This window comes from Hypomesus nipponensis, chromosome 22, assembly GCF_054491055.1.
Source record: "Hypomesus nipponensis isolate SF chromosome 22, ASM5449105v1, whole genome shotgun sequence".
NCBI lineage: Eukaryota > Metazoa > Chordata > Actinopteri > Osmeriformes > Osmeridae > Hypomesus > Hypomesus nipponensis.
In genome coordinates, this window is record NC_140382.1 from 13,051,348 (window position 1) to 13,070,132 (window position 18,785).

At 50.2% G+C, this 18,785-nt stretch overlaps 1 protein-coding gene across 1 annotated transcript in view; it reads right to left on the reverse strand.

The window, feature by feature from the left end:
• Positions 1 to 1,858: 1,858 nt before the first annotated feature.
• The window catches only part of dnah6 (dynein, axonemal, heavy chain 6), a 40,170-nt gene continuing 23,243 nt past the window's right edge, over positions 1,859 to 18,785 (reverse strand). The window contains exons 54-82 of the mRNA XM_084686330.1: positions 18,494 to 18,661; positions 18,122 to 18,357; positions 17,235 to 17,379; positions 16,971 to 17,087; positions 16,758 to 16,881; positions 16,456 to 16,652; positions 15,426 to 15,629; positions 14,089 to 14,214; positions 13,758 to 13,922; positions 12,805 to 12,872; positions 12,347 to 12,527; positions 11,960 to 12,139; positions 11,458 to 11,691; positions 9,829 to 9,964; positions 9,419 to 9,600; positions 9,115 to 9,305; positions 8,846 to 9,006; positions 8,353 to 8,441; positions 7,377 to 7,523; positions 6,972 to 7,110; positions 6,138 to 6,257; positions 5,871 to 5,992; positions 5,390 to 5,519; positions 5,143 to 5,270; positions 4,193 to 4,378; positions 3,204 to 3,276; positions 2,825 to 2,976; positions 2,506 to 2,728; positions 1,859 to 2,200 (exon numbers count right to left, since the gene is read on the reverse strand). Coding sequence (XP_084542456.1) covers positions 2,097 to 2,200; positions 2,506 to 2,728; positions 2,825 to 2,976; positions 3,204 to 3,276; positions 4,193 to 4,378; positions 5,143 to 5,270; positions 5,390 to 5,519; positions 5,871 to 5,992; positions 6,138 to 6,257; positions 6,972 to 7,110; positions 7,377 to 7,523; positions 8,353 to 8,441; positions 8,846 to 9,006; positions 9,115 to 9,305; positions 9,419 to 9,600; positions 9,829 to 9,964; positions 11,458 to 11,691; positions 11,960 to 12,139; positions 12,347 to 12,527; positions 12,805 to 12,872; positions 13,758 to 13,922; positions 14,089 to 14,214; positions 15,426 to 15,629; positions 16,456 to 16,652; positions 16,758 to 16,881; positions 16,971 to 17,087; positions 17,235 to 17,379; positions 18,122 to 18,357; positions 18,494 to 18,661 — 4,428 coding nt within the window. The 3' untranslated portion in view covers positions 1,859 to 2,096. The remainder of the gene's footprint in view (positions 2,201 to 2,505; positions 2,729 to 2,824; positions 2,977 to 3,203; positions 3,277 to 4,192; positions 4,379 to 5,142; positions 5,271 to 5,389; positions 5,520 to 5,870; positions 5,993 to 6,137; positions 6,258 to 6,971; positions 7,111 to 7,376; positions 7,524 to 8,352; positions 8,442 to 8,845; positions 9,007 to 9,114; positions 9,306 to 9,418; positions 9,601 to 9,828; positions 9,965 to 11,457; positions 11,692 to 11,959; positions 12,140 to 12,346; positions 12,528 to 12,804; positions 12,873 to 13,757; positions 13,923 to 14,088; positions 14,215 to 15,425; positions 15,630 to 16,455; positions 16,653 to 16,757; positions 16,882 to 16,970; positions 17,088 to 17,234; positions 17,380 to 18,121; positions 18,358 to 18,493; positions 18,662 to 18,785) is intronic.

Sequence of the window (18,785 nt, forward strand, 5' to 3'; positions counted from 1 at the left end):
AATTAAAGATTGAAGATGTGTAAATAACCTTTAACTCTTACTGTATTTTGTTTGGTGTTTTTTATATTATTATCCAAGTCACAATGACACCCATTGTTTTGGTGCTCCTATGGGCCACACTTGTACCTGAAATGTTATTGTGTTGTTAAATTTGTTAAGCATATTGTATTTTACTTTATACCGTGATTCCTGCTTCTCTACTCAATGTTATCTTTATCCTTTTAGAAAACAATAAATATTCACTGTACTATGTTGCTATTTAAAAAAAGTGATTTTTTTGGTCAGAGATATAAAGTATCTTGCTAAAGTAAGACTTATTTTGAGTTAGAACTGTCAGAATGTGTTCACAATTTAACTTGAAACTACTTTCTATGTTTTGTGTCACATGACACCACAAAGGGGCAGCCTTAAGCCATCCTTTTAAACACTACAACTACCACGATGCAACAGGCTTCAATTATAACCGGAGTCAGGTGGCTGAGCGGTGAGGGAATCGGGCTAGTAACCAGAAGGTTGCCAGATTCCCGGCTGTGCCAAATGACGTTGTGTCCTTGGGCAAGGCACTTCACCCTACTTGCCTTGGGGGGAATGTCCCTGTACTTACTGTAAGTCGCTCACGATAAGAGCGTCTGCTAAATGACTAAATGTAAATAACAATTCATGCAGTCCTTGCTGCAATTTCAATTTCAGAGTATGAGCTGGAAAGTGAAAGCTCCATCACCCATGGCAGTGACACTCAATAGTCCCTCTGCTCTGATCTAACACCCCCTTGCCACTTTCCATTACGATGAGGACACAGATAGAGTCATTCAAGATAAAGAGCATTTTTTAACCCAGCTTAGCATGTCAGCAAAACCTCTGCATTGGCATAACAGATAACTGCATTTGATAAGGGGAAGAAGATTATGAGGTCTGAATCTTGTAACTGCAGCTTGAAGTTCAATGTATTTACTGGCAGTTGCTTTAGGTCTCTCTCTCTCTCTCTCTCTCTCTCTCTCTCTCTCTCTCTCTCTCTCTCTCTCTCTCTCTCTCTCTCTCTCTCTCAAACCATCGAATGAATGCGTAGCGTAGGTACGTGTCAAACTGAGGGTTTGACAATCCAATCAATGAACCGCTTTCCAATAGATTGATGTGTGTAAACCCCACTCTGTAACAGGCTCAAGCTCCTCATCCCAGAATAGACTGTGTGAATGGCCGTCCTCTTTCTGTGAGTCACTCACTCTCCATTCAGCTGGGGGGGTTCTTCCTCTCATCATCTGGCTGCACCCGACACCACTGTGAACGGTGTGTGTGTGTTTCTCTGGTGTGGTTCTCTGTGGGAGTGGCGCGCCTGTAGCCATGTTTGATGTGCTCCCTCGGCTTGGTCGAAGTGACACAGTGACCAATGATGTGTGGGGGCCAACGGAAACGTTTCCGAGTCGGATGATCTCCCTCCGTCCGTCTCTCCACATCCCTCCTCGAGACATCTCGCCGTTACCTTCAGGGCTATTTACATTCCCCACACCGTCATCCATCCCTTTCTCCCTCTTTCCCTGTTTTCCCTTTCTCAGGTTGCAAAGCATGGCGAGACCTTGTTACATGGCAGATGTGGGTTTAGTTACTGTGCCGTCAGAAAGGCCCTCTTCTGAAGATATGATGTTTACAGTACAGTCTGTACTGTTCACTTCAAAAAGACGTGACTTTTTAAGCGGCACTCGGAAATGCTGAAGGATAACCCGCTTGGTTGTTGCAAAGGAGGTTGACTGTTTATGCTCTGGCAGCTAGGTTTTTGCAAACTCATTCTGTACTAGATTGTGACATACGTTCCCCTTGAACACATCATTTATTATGTATACAGTACTGTACCTGCAACACACACACAAGAGCAGGGATCATATACTACTGCATTTATTAAGGCAAGTTGGAAAAACACAAACACAAAATCCCATTAGTGAGCTCCATATAAATAACCTTTAAAGAGTACGTTAGTAGCAAGAGAGTGCATAGTATATCACCGGTGTGTCGGCTGGGAGACTGTGGAGGGAGACAGACAGTCTCTGTTTACAATGCGTGCTTTGTCTGTGTGTGTGTGTGTGTGTATTCCATGTGGAGACGGGTCACTCATTGAGCTGGCACAGCAGGGCTGAAGCCTTAGAGATCCAGTAGTCGCTCGGCCGATTGGACGGCAGCATCACGGTCACCACGAAGTTGGTGGAGTGACCTGGCAGGAAGACAGCACGTGATAGGACAGCTGTGGAGCGCTGGCTGACCACTACAGTGTGCACTACAGCAGTGGTCTTCCACCCTGCTTCTCAGGGACGCCCTGTCCTGCATGTTTGACATGTTTCCCTCTTCCAACACACCTGATTCCAACGAATGGCTCATTATCTAGCTCAGCAGAAGCCCAATGACCACCATTCTTTGGAATCATGTGTGTTGGAGCAGGACAGTAGGCCGAGAGGACCAGGATTGAAGACCACTGCGCTAGGGTACGACCGAGTGCATACCAAGTCGTGGGTACTGTACCTGTAGTGGACAGAGTGCCGGCCCTGGCTGAGGTCTTGTACAGTGGAGCGTGGTAGAGGTCAGGCTCAGGGACGTAGTTCTGCTGCGGTTCAAAGTGAAAGACGGGCAGCGTGGAATTCATCACCCGCGGCAGGGCGTCATCCATCGACATGTTGACGTCGTCCCAGCGGCTGGCGTCCATGAACATGCCGTGCACCAGCACGCCGTCCTTCGGCACGGGCAACTATGGAGACGGAGAGGGGCGGGGGAAGCGGTTGTCAAGACGACGAAGGAATGGGGAGCTTGACGATTGTGATGGGTTAAAGGGAGTGTACGTCACCTGGGCGTCCATGTCTAGCTCGGCCCCGGGGGCGAGGGTCCTCATGGCCTCGCTGACGGCATTCTGGTCACGGTAGATGGGCACCGGGTTGAAGCGGAAGTTGAGCTCGTCGATGGGGAGGTTGTAGCTCCTGGCATGGTTCTGCAGTGCCCCTGCAGGCCGGGAGGTGGAACAGCATGGGCATATTTATCTAGGGGTCCGACATACTCAATGTCCATACCAAGTAATCACTTGTAAAGTTTTCATGACATGTAAATCTGAATTTCGGTTGAGTATACAGAAACAATACATAAGACAAGATTGCCAATAGAGAATGCCGTTTAGAATGCTTGATTTGATTCAGACAAAGGTATCCAGTTCTATGATATAGAGAGTGTACCAGTCAGGAATCCTTGAGGAAAGAAGAGTCCAGAGATCCAGAAGGATCTGGGCTGACCTCGTATGATCCAACTCTGTAGAGAGACGTGGTGATGGTGATCAAGAAAGGGACGATATATCTACATGGTCATATGTCATACTATTTCATCTCACAGTGGCTATACATGAAGAGATTGAAATACAAGCACAGTAAACAGTGAGAGTTATATTTGACTACATTTAACATATGCATTCTGACACACTGGTTTCTCATCACATGAGTACATTACAAACCATTTAAACGTGGGTGTGAGGAAAATGTGGGGATTGCATAACAAGCTCAGACCAGTGGCATGGAACAGCACTTTCAGTCTGGGGCAACAGAGCGAGTGCACAGAGAGACAGAGAGAGAGAGACAGAGAGAGAGAGAGAGAGAGAGAGAGAGAGAGAGAGAGAGAGAGAGAGAGAGAGAGAGAGAGAGAGAGAGAGAGAGAGAGAGAGAGAGAGACAGAGAGAGACAGAGAGAGATAGAGAATGGGAAGACAAAGAAAGAAGAGATAGACAAGTACTTGCAATGGAGATTAAGAGGAGGAGTAAGAGAGAGTGAGACGAGGAGAAAGAGATCTGGGGGATATCTAGAAAGGTAGCAGCTGTCTGCATTTGTTTTTTTCTTTGTTGTTGATCCTTAAACATAAATCTGATTACACCATCCGATAACTCCCCTCCATCATGATTATGTGTGTGTGTGTGTGTGTGTGAGCGGTGGGCGAGGGCGCCCGAGGCTACATCTGAACTCACCATGCGTTAAAAGCTTCTTCACATCTGAGCTCATGTTTTCGCCCCTCACATCAAACCTAAAGTGTTTGTGTGTGTTTTGGACTGGCCTACACAGATAGCATTTGTGTTGAAATATGATGGAGGTGTGCTTTCTGCCTGATGGATGTCAAAATGTGCATGAGTTCATGTGGGTTTGCAGCAGTGTGTGTGTGTGTGTGTGTGTGTACAAGTCACCTGAATGAAGGAGGTCCTGAGAGCCAGGTCTCTCACCCAGGAGCCCAGGGGTTTGAGTGAGGGGTAGGCGGAGCTGGCCCAGTGGTTAGGCACCTGGTTGTTGAGGAAGCTGTTGTAGATTCTCTCCATCTCCTCTGACATCACCACCAAACCTGCTATGGCCTTCTGGAGTGTGGACAGAGACACCTGAGAGAGAGAGATACAGAGAGAGAGATACAGAGAGAGAGATACAGAGAGAGAGATACAGAGAGAGAGATACAGAGAGAGATACAGAGAGAGAGATACAGAGAGAGATACAGAGAGAGAGATACAGAGAGAGATACAGAGAGAGATATATAGAGAGAGATACAGAGAGAGATACAGAGAGAGATACAGAGAGAGAGAGATACAGAGAGAGAGAGAGAGAGAGAGAGAGAGAGAGAGAGAGAGAGATACAGAGAGAGAGATACAGAGAGAGATACAAAGAGAGATACAGAGAGAGAGATACAGAGAGAGAGATACAGAGAGAGAGATACAGAGAGAGAGAAAGAGAGAGAGAAAGATACAGAGAGAGAGAGAAAGAGATACAGAGAGAGATACAGAGAGAGATACAGAGAGAGAGATACAGAGAGAGAGAGAGAGAGAGATACAGAGAGAGAGAGAGAGATACAGAGAGAGATACAGAGAGAGAGAGAGAGATACAGAGAGAGAGATACAGAGAGAGAGAGAGAGAGAGAGAGAGAGAGAGAGAGAGAGAGAGAAAGAGGGAGGGATGGATGGATGGAGAGAAGGAGGCATAGAGTGAGGGAGAGACAGAGGGGGAAGGGAAGAAGTGAAGGAGGGGGGCAGAGGTGGGAAGGGGAGGTATCAGATTAGTCAAAGATATGTGTATAAGGATGATTCCATCCAGCACATTGGGTAAGGTGGTTGGGCATACTTCCAGGCCCTATATTGAGACCCTGCCAACTCACCCTGAGCACCCTCAGCAGGTTATTGAAGCGGTCTACTTCCTGGCCCAGGACCGTGGTGAGGGAGTTGAGACGCCCTTTGGCGTCCCGGACAAATAGGACCTCTGTAGCCTCCTCCATGTCCAGGTGCTCTACACACACACACACACACACACACACAAATAGACAGAATATTACAGTGTGCAAGTGTGAGATGTTTTGGTGTGTGGTGTCTGTATGTGTTTATAAATGGTGTGTGTGTCTTTCTCACCTGGTATCTTGGCCAGTATAGAGTCTGCCAGCTCATGGACAATCTCGTCATTACTTTTGGCTCCGCCCCTGGCGGAGGAGCGAGGCTGCACCTCCAGGATGGTGTTGATCAGAGTCATAGTCTCTTGGCGCTGGACACACACACACACAAACAGACACAAACACAGATACACACACAGACACATACACAGGCACACAAACACACACACACAGACACACCATTTCTATTTTTAAGAGGTCATTTTAAGAGTCCATTTCTTTCCAGGCTACAGAATTCAAGGCAGATCTTGTAATCAAATGATGGTTTGTAATCTGGTTGCCAAATCAGTACCTACATGCCACCCAATCTTTTTCATTACCAGCAAATATGTCTGCTCTCAGTATCAATGACTGTCACAGCACCACACTACCCCAGCACCACACTACCCCAGCACCAAAGACAGAGTTAGCCCGCTGAGCTAAAGCTAAAGCACAGGACTGACCTGGAAGGCCAGGTTGGCGTTCTCATGCATGCCGAATATCTCTGGGTCGTCAATGATGGGCAGGCTCTCGATGAACTGTCTGTAGTCACTCAGACTGTCTGCCTCGGGGGCATAGTAGATACCTGACAAACACACACACACATTTATTGGTCAGAAAGTATACCTGTGGAACTACCCCCCCCCCCCCCCCCCAACTCACACGTCAGCATATCAGATCAAATGCGTAGTGTTCAGCCCCCCCTCACGCACACACACACACACACACACCTGATGTAGAGTAGGTGTAGCCCTCCTCCAGAGTATTGGGGGAGAAGAAGCCTTTGAGGATGGTGCGGAGACAGCGCTGGTCCCAGGCGTCCGTCACCCTACCTCCGTACGTGATCTCACCTGGGTGGGGGGGGAGGGGGGTGGGGTGGAGGAGGCACAGAGGAAACAGATTTTTAACTCTGTCTGCTATTCCGCTCCTGCTCCTGGAACGTGTTTGCACCGGGCCGAGCCTAGTCAGGCCTTCCCCTTTGGGCGATCCCTCAGAGAAGGAGAGGGAGCAAGAGAAAGGGAGGGATGGAAAGAGAGAGTGATAGAGAGAGAGAGAGGTACGGTTCCCACACAAAGAGAAGCAATATCACGCTCGGTTTGAGTCCAAATTGAGCTCTTCAAAAAGCCTCTTCCAACATAAATACAGATGGAAAATTAGGAATTAAACAAACATCCTTGCGCATGATAAACAACAGCAGACTATCAATTTGCCATGTGAGTGTGAGTTTCAAAGGAATGAAATTGAAATGCAGTCATTTGAAGGAGTAATTGAAAAAGGGCGAAAAGCGCAGATGAAGCTGACGTTTCCTTTCAAAAGAAGTAAGATTGCTGATTCTGTATGTATTAGACATCACGTTTGGTGGAACTAAATTTGAAGAATTTTGTGTGAGGAATGTTGTGTGCTGCAGGAATTGTAATCACCTCTACGGTTAGCAGACTGTCACACACACGAGAGGATACACAGAAGCACACATGCCAAAGCCTTTTTTACACATACTCAATAGCAGATACACACACAAGCAAAGTGTGTGGTACATTCTTCCATCCCCCCCCCCCCCCCCGTACCAGTGATGTAGACGAGAGCGTCCCAGGGGATACTCCCTGTGTGGCAGTACAGGTTAAGGTTGAGCAGGCCACACTCTCTGTCGCTGTCTGTGAAATCATAGCGGATGTTCCAGCCCAGTGGGCCAAACTTCTTTCTCTCCTGTAGCGCACACACACACACACACACACACAGACAATGTGTTATATCCCATGTGTGCTTTGGCTTTTGAAAATGTACACAATGTTTTGTACATGTGCATGTGTGTATGTCTGAACAGTGACAAGTGTACTTGTGTCTGCAGGGAAGTCTGTGTGCTGGATGCATGTGTTTTATGTGTGACTCCAGCTGGTGATGTGCTGTAGCTGTGCGTGCTCGTGTGTGTGTGTTCGTGCTCGTGTGTGTGCGTGCTCGTGTGTGTGTGTGACCTGGATGATGGCGTGGAAGAAGCAGACTCCGAAGATGATCTTCCTCCACCTGCGCCCCAGGATGTGCTCCTCAAAGAAGCTGCTGGTAATCTCTGTGAAGGCTCGCCGCACGTTGGCACGGAGACCTTTGGGAGGCTCGTTGGTCACCTGGCGGGAGGGAGGGAGGGAGAACGATCAAGGAGAGAGAGACTGAGACAGAGAGAGAACATCACACAATATAGGCCAGCAAAGAGAACTGTAAGGAACTGGAAGTGAGGCAGGAGCTGGACTCATTACACTTTACAAGGAAAGACATGAACCCAAACCTATTACATTTCACAAGACGCAAATAAACAACTTTTTGATGAGTAACGATGTTAAAGCATTCCAGAACCCTATGGGCAGCCGACCATTAAACACAGACATTAGGCGAATATTAAAAAGTGCTCATCTTTAAACAGATGGAGAGGAAAAGAAAGCATTCTTCTGAAGTGATGTATTATCTTGCCTAGGAACTGCACAGACGCATTAGGTTTAAATATTAATGGTGCGTGCACACACACACACACCCCCACACACACACCCCCACACACACACCCCCACACACACACACACATCCCCCCGTCTCTTTGCCATCATACTGCCACAAGCAGTGCATGGTACATGGTGTCCCACAAGACTCTAAGGGCCTCATTTACTAACATTGCGACCGCAGCTTAATCTGCGGCTTTGCCCAACCGCAAATAGCGCACGGTGTATTTGCCCATTTTGCGTGGTATTTATCAAACCAGACCCTCGTCGGGCAATCAGCGCCTTACTCCGCCCTTAAGTGTTAATTAGCGCGCCGTTAAAAGACGGGAGAAATCGCTATTTAATGCCTGAAATGGGCGCAATCCTGTTAGTAAATGAGGACCTGAGAGTCCAACGACAGCTCTAGCTGAGAGAGGTGGACTGTAAAGATGCTGCATGTGTCATGCAATGTGTGTGTGTGTGTTACCTTGACAGAGTTCTGGAGCACGGTGACAGGGAACACTTTGGTGGGCATGGAGCTGAGGAACAGGCGGAAGTCATCATGGATGGACGTGTCTGTGACGCACACACACACACACACACACACACACACACACACACACACACACACACACACACTGTTAAGCCCCTCCCAAATGCAAATTGGCACACATCCTCCAAGTTACCTCTGATTCAACTGCCAAACAGAGCCCACAACTGTGCAACCACAAGCAAACACACGCAAACACACACACACACACACACACACACACACACACACACACACACACACACAGTGACCTTACTTAACTGTTCCAACTGTGGTCTTACCTAACCTGCCCTCACACAGAAACACACCTGACACAGTCCATTAAGGAAAAAGTATTGTCTATTCACCGTTGAAACAGTCTCATGGTCGACAGTTGTGATCGTGAATAGCTTTGTAAATAAAGAGTGTGTGTGTCTGTGTGTGTGTGTACCAGGTTCGGTGAAGGTCTTGATGAGTTCCTCCATGGCCAGCATCCAGGAGACAGCCAGATGGCAGTTCTGGAGGAATATCCAGTTGCCAGTTTTCAGAGCCTCCCGGATCATCTTCTCCGCTATGGGGCCTTGGCCCTGACCCAGAGATATGGACTCAACCCTGGGGGGAGAGAGGTGGGTCAGACCCTGGCACTGGTCTAGAGGCACTCCTACCTCCAACATCCTGCTCCTCCCTCCCTCCCTCCTTCCCTCTCTCCTCTCTCTCTACCTGTCCAGGCAGCCCCTCTCCTTGGCGAAGCGCTGGAAGGCGCCCATGGGGTCGGAGCCCGTGCTGAGGATGAACACCAGAGGAGTGGAGGGGGACATGTCGTTGTACAGGGTGGCCAGGTCCACGGGGGGGTTCTCCACAAACTGCTTCCCCAGGCTGACGATCACAAACTCTGTCACCGCAAACACCACCTGTGTGCGTTTCAATGGGGGATTAGCATAGCGTAACAGATGGCATATACCACACGCACACACACACACACACACAGTCACACACACACATCCGCAGGGCCACCATCTCGTACCTTCTCCTCCATGAAGCTCTTGATGAGGACCAGCTTCTGGAAGGCCCCCAGCCTCTCGTTCCAGTGGCCCTGGACCTCCCCAGCCTGCTCCTGGCCAGGCTCAGGGGGCTCGGCTCCCAGGGGGGGCAGCTTTGCCACGTAGCCCTCCCAGCTCTCTGGGTTGATCTGGACGTCCAGGCGCCCTGCAAGGGGACAGGGGGGGCGGGGGGAGGTAAGCAACCAGTGAGCTTTTGTGTCGTCTTGGCCGCGCGACACCATACCTTAGTCTTTGTAAATGCACCTCGAGTCAGTTGGATGTTCGCCATGCGCTGTATACAGTATCTACATTGTTTAAGCAGAATGCCGTTGGATGCTAGACCTACGTGTCGACACGCTTGTGTGTGTGTGTGTGTGTGTGTGTGTTTCCCAACCTAGTTGGATGTGGATGGGGGTGGCAGTGATCTCTTGGGTGATTCCCCTGAACACTGGCAGGGTGTCCTCCAGCTCGCAGCAGGTCTGCCACGTGAAGTCAGACAGCCAGGGCACGCTGGGCTTGGCTGGGTGAGGCTGGACACAGGAGGGGGGGGGAGAACAGGTGAAGGGGGAGGTAAGGGACGAGGGGGGCGGGATGGATGGAGGTGAAGAAAGTGTTGGAGGGAAGGGACGGCGGTATGGGGGAGGCATGGAGAAGGGGACAGAAGGATGGAGAGGAGGAGAGACACGATGGATGGAGGGATGGAGAAACAACAAGGACAAACGGTGATGGAGCACGTAAAAAAAAAGCGAGAAAGGCGGGAAAACATGACACAGATTCCTCAGATGAGAGAAGGGACGAGTAGGGGAGGGCGGGTTGGGGGAGGTATGGAGTGATGGAGGAGGCGAGAGAGAAATGGAGGTGAAGGATGGAGCAGAGATGAGAAAAGAGGGGTGGGAGAGGAGGACAGGACGTGGTATGAATAAAAGCCACCACAGATGAAAGCTCCGTGGAGGATTCACTCATCATTCATCTCCCCTGTGTCTCTTCCACACAAACAAATGCTTTATGGAAGAGCATTAAGAGCTTTGGGATCCTGTTTACCAGCTAAGTGATTCCGCGATGGATACAATGGAAAATAAACAGTCCAACTTTTAAAGACTTTTCACAGACAAAACTGAACTACATGGGCAAGGTAAATAGGCTTAGTAAATATTCCATGATATCTTGTCACCAGACTTTCCTGAAAGTCACTAACCAAACCCCCCCCCCCCCCTCCGATCTGGAGCGTAAGGCTGGAGGTAGTGATTAGAGAGCGGCTGCATGTCTGTAGATCGGTGCCCGTGAGTGACTCGTATCTGATTCAGGGAAGAACAGGAGGTTCTTATCGGAAGTGATTGTAAAGGAGTACATAAAAAAAAAGTGATTAGCATGCCGGCCGTTGCGCCGGGGGCTTGTATAATAGATGTCTTCTATTTTTCCCTCTCTCTCTCTTATTTTTCTTTTTGTCTTTCTCATTCTCTCTCTCTCTCTCTTATTCTGGTTCTCTCTAATGGATGTTTTCCATTTCTCCCCCTCTCTCTCATTCTCTCATATTCTTTCTTTGTCATTTTCTCTCTCTTATTCTCTCTCTCTCTCTTATTCTCTTAGAGGTGTTTCTCAAAAGCAGCCAGGCGTCAAAGAAGCTGACAAGCAATATGCAGACACTCAATGACGAAGCGCCAATTCCTCGAAAGGCGGGGGGGGATATGGTTTTGCGGAGAGATACTCAAGGGGGAATTGTTATGTGGTGTATTGTGTGGCCGGAAGCCAATCTGAAATGAGGAAGCAATTTCCGAGTGTGACAGTTCAAGGATATAGATGGTCATGAAATCTAAATACTGAAAGCCTCCGCAAACGTATTTCTAATCAGCTCTGACATGTGTACAGCCTCAAGCCTCATCATCGGTGAAACTGCACTACCCCCATCTCAGCGATTGGTTCGGGGACGAAACACTGACCCGCCCCATGCCTTGTAACCACCCACCCCCCGTGACATCCCAGCTTCACAGCCGGCTCCCGCCCCCGCCAACCAATCCCGACAGACCTTATCGATGGGCGGCGCCCCTCTCAGGAAGTGCTGCCACTCGGCGTCGGAGACGTCCCCGCGCTGCCTCATGATTTCCACGCAGAGCATGAAGCTGTAGATGGTCTTGTGCTGCTCAAACAGGCCGCGGGACACGTTGGTGTAGGAGGAGAGCAGGGTCTGCTCCAGCAGGGTCTGCAGGCGCTGCTCCAGCACGCTGCTCACAGCAGAACCCTCGATGGTGCTGTTCAACAGCTGGGGGGGGGGAGAGAGGAGAAGGGGTTTACCCATCACGGAGGTGGAGAAGGAGTGGCGTTGGGGCGTGAAGGGGAGAGAGAGAGTTGGAGGAGTTGGGGTTAGGGGAAGGAAGGTGGTGGAAGGGGGGTGTGAGAGAGAGAGAGAGAGAGAGAGAGAGAGAGAGAGAGAGAGAGAGAGAGAGAGAGAGAGAGAGAGAGAGAGAGAGAGGGAGAGCATGAAGGAAGGACAGGAGGAGGAGAGTAGGAGGCCAGCCTTCCGGCCTCACCTGTTTGAAGTACTTGAGGGAGAACTGGTACATGGGGTCGATCTCAGAGAGACTGGCGATGACAAAGTACATGACTGAGCCGCGCGTGGCCACGGGGCGGTAGCGCTCCCTGGCAGCGTTGATCATCAGCTCCGTGGCCTCCGCCTCCTCCAGACGCTGCTTGATAGCCTCTGACGTCACCTGCGGGACGAGTTCCATTCCATTTCACTCATTTTTTATTTTGTTGTTGGGTATAATGTTACCAGCAAAAACATGCCGTTAAAACAGGGAGACAGAGAGGAGAGGAAGGTAAAGAGACAGATACCAAGACAATGATAGCCTACCATCCTTAAATGAAACTGAACAGGAGAACAACACTGGCATTAACCCTGACCCCTGACCCCTGACCTTGGACTCCTGGAGGGTCTGCACCAGTTCCTCATTGTCCAAGATGTTTCCCTTAGAGTGGAACAGCAGCTTGAGGATGCGGTCCTCGATGGCCTTCAGCTGGTTGCGGTCGGCGTTGATGCGCACGATCAGCTGGTTCCTCTGTTCTTCCAGGTCTGGCCGTTCCAGACGCACCACGTCACTGGAGGGGAGCTCCCGACAACGGCAAGCCAGCGGGCACAAACGGTCAAAGCCATACATTCATCAGGATGCTAAACAGTTTTTGCAATCAAGGAATCATTAGGAATGAGAAAGGTTGGAGAGTGGTCAAGTTGAACCCTCTTTTTTTCAACAAAACCTTAAACTGAGCTTGAGAGATGAAGAGATGACATCTACCACACTCAAGATCAGACTACAACTTTGCCACATTGCACAACCACGGTTTCAACTGTGGTTTCAAGTATGTTGAAACTGCATACCTGAGAATCTGGTCTTCCAGCCCAGATTTGGTCACAGTAAAGTTGATGATGGTCACCTTGATGCACACCTGAAAACCAAAAATCCACAATAAAACACAGACTGGTAACAGGATCGGTTTATCTAACCTCCAACCTCGCTCTTCCTCCTTTCTAATGCACCCTATCCAACCAGGGCCTCTACTTTGACATCTGTCCCTTCAACATTTCCAAACAAGCACACGTTTCCCGAAAGGCATGTATGCTTCCTGTCCATGTCTGTGGAGGAAACCTGAGTGTAAAGAGACATGACAGAGATGTCTCCACGTATTCCTCCTGTTTGACTGCGGCTTGGGGCTTGGGACTGGCACCAGGAGCTGGCACAGGGGCCCCTGAGAGCTGGCTGGTTGGGTGTTTATCATGGCACAGATGCCCCCTGTAGGCGGGGTGGTCCAGGGGGCATGACGCTGCTGTCACGGTGGCATGTGGGCATCGCTTCACACCCGTCCATCATCCTGATGCCGATGCCAGTTTACTGCACTACTCAATTGACCTAGTGCTGATGACAGATGGCATGGAGGGTGTGTGTGTTGGTGTGTTTGTGTGTGGCTCGGAGGGAGAGCAGAAAGGGAGTTTCCTGCGTAATATTCTGCTGTTCTCAAACAGGTGCCCTTTTCACACGACAAACTATGATTATCTGATTAATCCATTTCCTATTTAAAGACTGCCTTTCAATTAGGCCCTTTTGGAGGACAAACAAAAGAACCAGGGGATGATTATGCCAAGCAAACAGTGGAGGGTTTTTGTGTTGTGAACGGCTCTACAGAAATGATGCAGAGTCAAAAGAAAACAGCAATATGTATCTCGGCCCTTTTGTTTGGAAATGGCCATGATGACTCATACAAACACATAACACTTCATAATAGGAATTCTGAAAGTGTGTTGTGGTCGTCCTGTCATGTTGTCAGGTGACTGACCTCAGGAAGGTAGTGGGGGTTGGCCATCTTGGTGGTCATGTAGAACCTGAACTTCTTGTCGTAGTCGATGTCGGAGTCTCCCAGGCGGATGAGGGTGCGCCCCCCCGACACGAACGTCTGCTTCAGCAGGATGGGCTCCAGGGCCGGGTCCACTGTCTCCTTCAGCTGACCACCCCCCAATGAGACACAACATGGAGGTCAGAGGGGGCAAGAACTCAAGACCCCCAAATGGCTGATCCATGTGCAGGGCAGTGACTCTTGACACAAAATGGCCGGTCAGCAGCTCATTGCTCCAACTAACTCTTGACCCGAAATGGCGTCAGACGCTGACCTCCTCCAGCAGCACAGGCATGCCCATACGTATGGCGTTCTCCAGTGTCCGCAGGAAGCCCGAGTCCGTCAGCTTGATCACCTTCAGTCCATTCTTGGTCTCTTTGGAGCGGATCCAGCGATTGGCCTATAGGGAGGAGACATATTTTTATTGGATACCCAAGAAGTCACCTTTGCTATTCAGCCAGTCAATGACAGTTTAACTACTGCACCTATTATAAGTGTGATTAATGGTCACATCGAGGTCATTTACATTCGTGCAAACTGAAGAAGACATTGTTATAGTGCAAAACTTCTGCCATCACTGAAGTATTGGAGTCTGTCTATGTGTGTGTGTGTTGGTGGGTGTGAATACATTATACGTTTGTGTGTGTTGACAGCAAAGAGACCCCCACCCCATTCCCTAGCGCTGCCTGGCCCTGCCTGCCTGCCTGCCAGCCTGCCAGCCTGCCTGCCTGCCTGCCTGCCAGCCAGCCCTGCCTCTCCCTATCTCCGTCAGAGAAGGGGTTTGCTCGCTGATGAAACCACTCCAGGTACAGACCTCTCTCTGGGGCAGCGGCTCTCGGAAGACAGGAGGGACGGAGAGGAGGAGAGGGAGGAAGAGAGGAGGGCAGAGATGACAGGAGGGATAATGGGACTTGTCAGCAGACGGAGCAAAGCGCCACGCCACAGAGAGGGACCTGACAGCGGGAGCCTCGGCTGGGGCTTGGTGTCTGTGTGCGTCTATGTGTGTGTGTGTGTGTGTCTATGTGTGTGTGTGTGTGTGTGTGTCTATGTGTGTGTGTCTGTGTGCGTCTATGTGTGTGTGTGTGTGTGTGTGTGTGTGTGTGTGTGTGAAAGATGCCGGTGCGATGTGTTAGTGTGTGTTGAGTGTAGGTGGCTGACAGCTTATTCGTGTGTGTGTGTGTGTGTGTGTGTGAGAGAGAGAGTGTGTCTTGTGTGTGTGTGATAATAACACAAAGCTGAAGGAAGGAAAAAAAACAAAAAGAAGAAAACAGTCTGGGAGAAAACCAGCTGTCCTGTTCTACCACAGAAAGTCAGAGTCACTCTGAGAACACGCACTCATCCACTGCTGAGTCAGACTGCCAGAGTCAAAGCCATAGTCCCAGTTAGAACAGTAAGACTTACAGACACAGACAGTAGGCAGCACAAAACACAGGTTACACAGGTAAGGGAAACAATAAACAAAGTGTCTATGCGATTGAAGCCATAGCAAGAAGCTTAACGGCTAGACCGATCAGAAAGCCAGCAATCGGACGAACACGAAATTGCGGAATCCAAATGAAACAGGACAGAGTGCGGACGGGGGCTGCGGACGCTGGTCTCCTTGCGGGTCACCTGATCCTGCGGGTCGATCATGAGGGGCCAGCGCCGGCCGCGGGTCACCATGATGCCGTTCTCCGTGGAGACGGTATCGCGGGGCAGCCCGTCGGCGTTCCACTGGCGGATCTCGTAGGCGTCGCCCAGGATGTTGATGAGGCTGAAGCTGGCGCTGATGGGGATGCCCAGCTCCAGGCAGCGCGCCATCCACTGCTCAATCAGCTGCACACACACAAACACACAAACACACACACATAGTATGCATGTTGTACACACACACACACTGTCATTTTTTTCATTTAGCAAGAATCAAACGCTTTTATCCAAAGTTTCGAGGTTCTGAAGTGCAAAGTTATGCAGTATTTTGGTGACAAGGAGCAGTGTGTGTTTACTAGACACATTGCAAAGTAACCACATCTCAGCCAACAGGTGCGATAACCCCTAAAAAACCCAGATATCCCATGCAACATTTCTTAAATATGATGCTACAATAACATCTCGACAGCATTCGCACAACACACAAACTCACATTCACTAATCACAGAACTCTAACAGCAGTGGACAGAATTCACACAAACCCCAATTTCGGAGCCCAGCGGGTCATTTGAGATGGATGGACTTTCCAAACCCATTTGAGTGTGTATCCATCTGCCATTAAGGCAGCTGTGGCAGCACTGACGGTCATACATCATCTCTATGGATCTGAGACGGCCTCCAGAGGGGAGAGGTGTGTTTGGCGTGCCAGTGTAGGTGTGCTGTCTAGGGCCAGGTCTAGCTCTGTCTGGGTAAGTCAGGGTCAGGTGGGTGGGAGTGCCAGCCTGGAACCTGCCATGCATGGGGACAGGCAGGCACCACTGGGTAGCGAAATCAAGCGTCCACCTCACAGATAACATCTACTACATTTTCCCTAGATCAAGCGTACTTGAGGTGCGCTTGGTCTAGCACCTGGTAGGTAGATGTTGTACTTTCTTGGCTTTTATTCACAAGACAAACCTCCATCCGATATGAAATCTTAACTATAACAATTCATACATCCTTTAATGCGTACCAGCTGGCGGTAGTGCCAGGTGAAGGCCCCGGAGTAGGCCACGCAGGCAGCAGCGATGAACACGTTGCCCACCACGTTGTGGATCTCCTGCTCGAACAGGGTGATGCTCTCCTGCCAGCGCACCTGCTCGTCGCCCAGGGCAGCCGTCAGCTTCCCCGCCCTCCCCAGGCGAGCCTCCGTCAGCGCCATGGTCTTAGCTACGGAGACAAACGGGGGGAAGAGAGTTGGTCCCACCCTAGACCCTGCCTCCCACCCACTAGTCCCCACTGGTCCCCCCTGATCCCCAGGCCCTGCATCCTCACCCAGGCCCTCCTTCTCTGCCACGCTGCTTTCAAACTGGTCCTGGAGGATCTTGATCTGGTTCTGCACCTCCTGCAGCTGCGCCTGCTTCGCCCTGAGAGTGGACATGGTGGCGTCCAGTTCTGCCTATTCAGCACAGACACAGAAGTTACAGTAGGATAGACCAGAGACATGGATGTGTGTGTGTGTGTGTGGGGGGGGGGGGGATAGCTGACCTGTGCTCCGGCCAGCTTCTCTCTCTTGGGTCCAACCTCCTTCAGGACCCTTGAGTAAAGGTTCATTGCCCGGACCCACATACACATAGACTTGCAGGCCTTGGATACCTTCTCCACCTGGTGTCAGGAACAATAAACAGCCCCGTTAGAGTGTGCTTGTGTGTGTGAGTGAGCGAGTGAGTGAGCGAATGAGAGAGACATTCCAAAGTTTGAGCTTAGCTAGCTTTAAGGATTCCAGCGTGAGCGTGTGTCGTCAGCACAGACCTTTTCTGGGACAAAGTCTGGATTGTTGATGTATTTATGCAGCTTCTGCAGGATCTGTGGCTTGATGTTGTCCTTGTCATAGTCCATCAGACGCTTGAGGAAGTAGGAATCGCCCAGAACCTGCTTGGCACTGGGCCAGTCTGGCCTGGGAAGGGGGGGGCATGACAGAAGTGACGTGTGTGTGTGTGTGTGTATGTGTATACATGGACTGTATATTGCCATAGATGACCCTTCAAAGGTGGCATCAGCACAAACACAAAAACGATGACTGTGTGTCCCTTTCAACACACATTCACCAAGGGTCAGATCAGATGGGCCAATGAGATCATGCCGTACTGGGGAGCCATCTATCTAAGCACCAATCCCCTCGGAGGACATCACATGTGACAGCCTGACATCAGATCCCAGCTACAACCGAGCCAAGCACATTTGCAGTATGCTGACAGTATGTGTAAATCCCACACTCACACACACACACACACACACCCTGGGGTCATCTCTGTCCTTGTGTGTACTGTGACATACATCGTGACAGACAACACATGGGATTACTGTCCATGAAGGATAACAGGAGACATACAGCTGTCTGACACACAGGATGATCATCCCACACAGCCAAAGACCACCCACAGTCCAGGACTGTAAACATCCTATATATAAGCATTGATATGCTAGATGATAGTCCTGAAAGAGCAGGAAATAGCCTTGATTTGTGTGGAATTCATTTTGAACACTGGTGATGGGCAGAGTGACATTTCCATTACAGCTGTTTTCATCATGTCGTAAAAAAGGCCTTCAAAATCACTTTGAGCTTCACTGACAATTGGACATTTTTTTACGACCTATCGCGCGACTTGAAACAGTTGCTGGGCAGAGGGGAAACTGACTTGCTGCCGAGCAGGATGCAGATGGCCTCCATGACAGTCATGACCATGTCGGGGGGCTTGGTGAAGACCCTGATCTCTGAGATGTCGGCCTTGTCCAGGGCGTCCAGGGCCTTGTTGGCTCCGTCCAGCGCCGGCAGAGCCTCGTCCAGGTCCCGCTGGGCGTCGTCAGCGATGGCCTGGGTGTCCTCGGCCTTCACCTTGGCCAGGGCCTCGTCCTCCTTCACCACTTTACGCACCTGAGAACGCCGGTCAACACACACACACACACACACACACACAGATAGTACACTAGTTGAATCCCATTCCCTAATCGTATGAGCGGCTGACAAGCCATACGTGAACACACACACACACAGTCACACACACACACACCGTGTCAGCGCTCTCCTGGTCGACGGCCAGCTTCTCCATGAGGGCGTTGACGTCGATGGACTTCTGCTTGAGGACGGGCTCCAGGGCAGACAGGTCCACCTTCATCTTGTCCACCAGCACGTTGGTCTCCAGCAGCTTGGTCAGGCCGTTCTTGACTCTGTCACGGGCCTACACACACACACACACACACAGACACACACATAGACCCAAATTACACACACACCAATCAGTGTCTATTGATCTCTCCCAGCCACCAGCTATAGATTAATTAGTCATATTGATCCCAGATCAG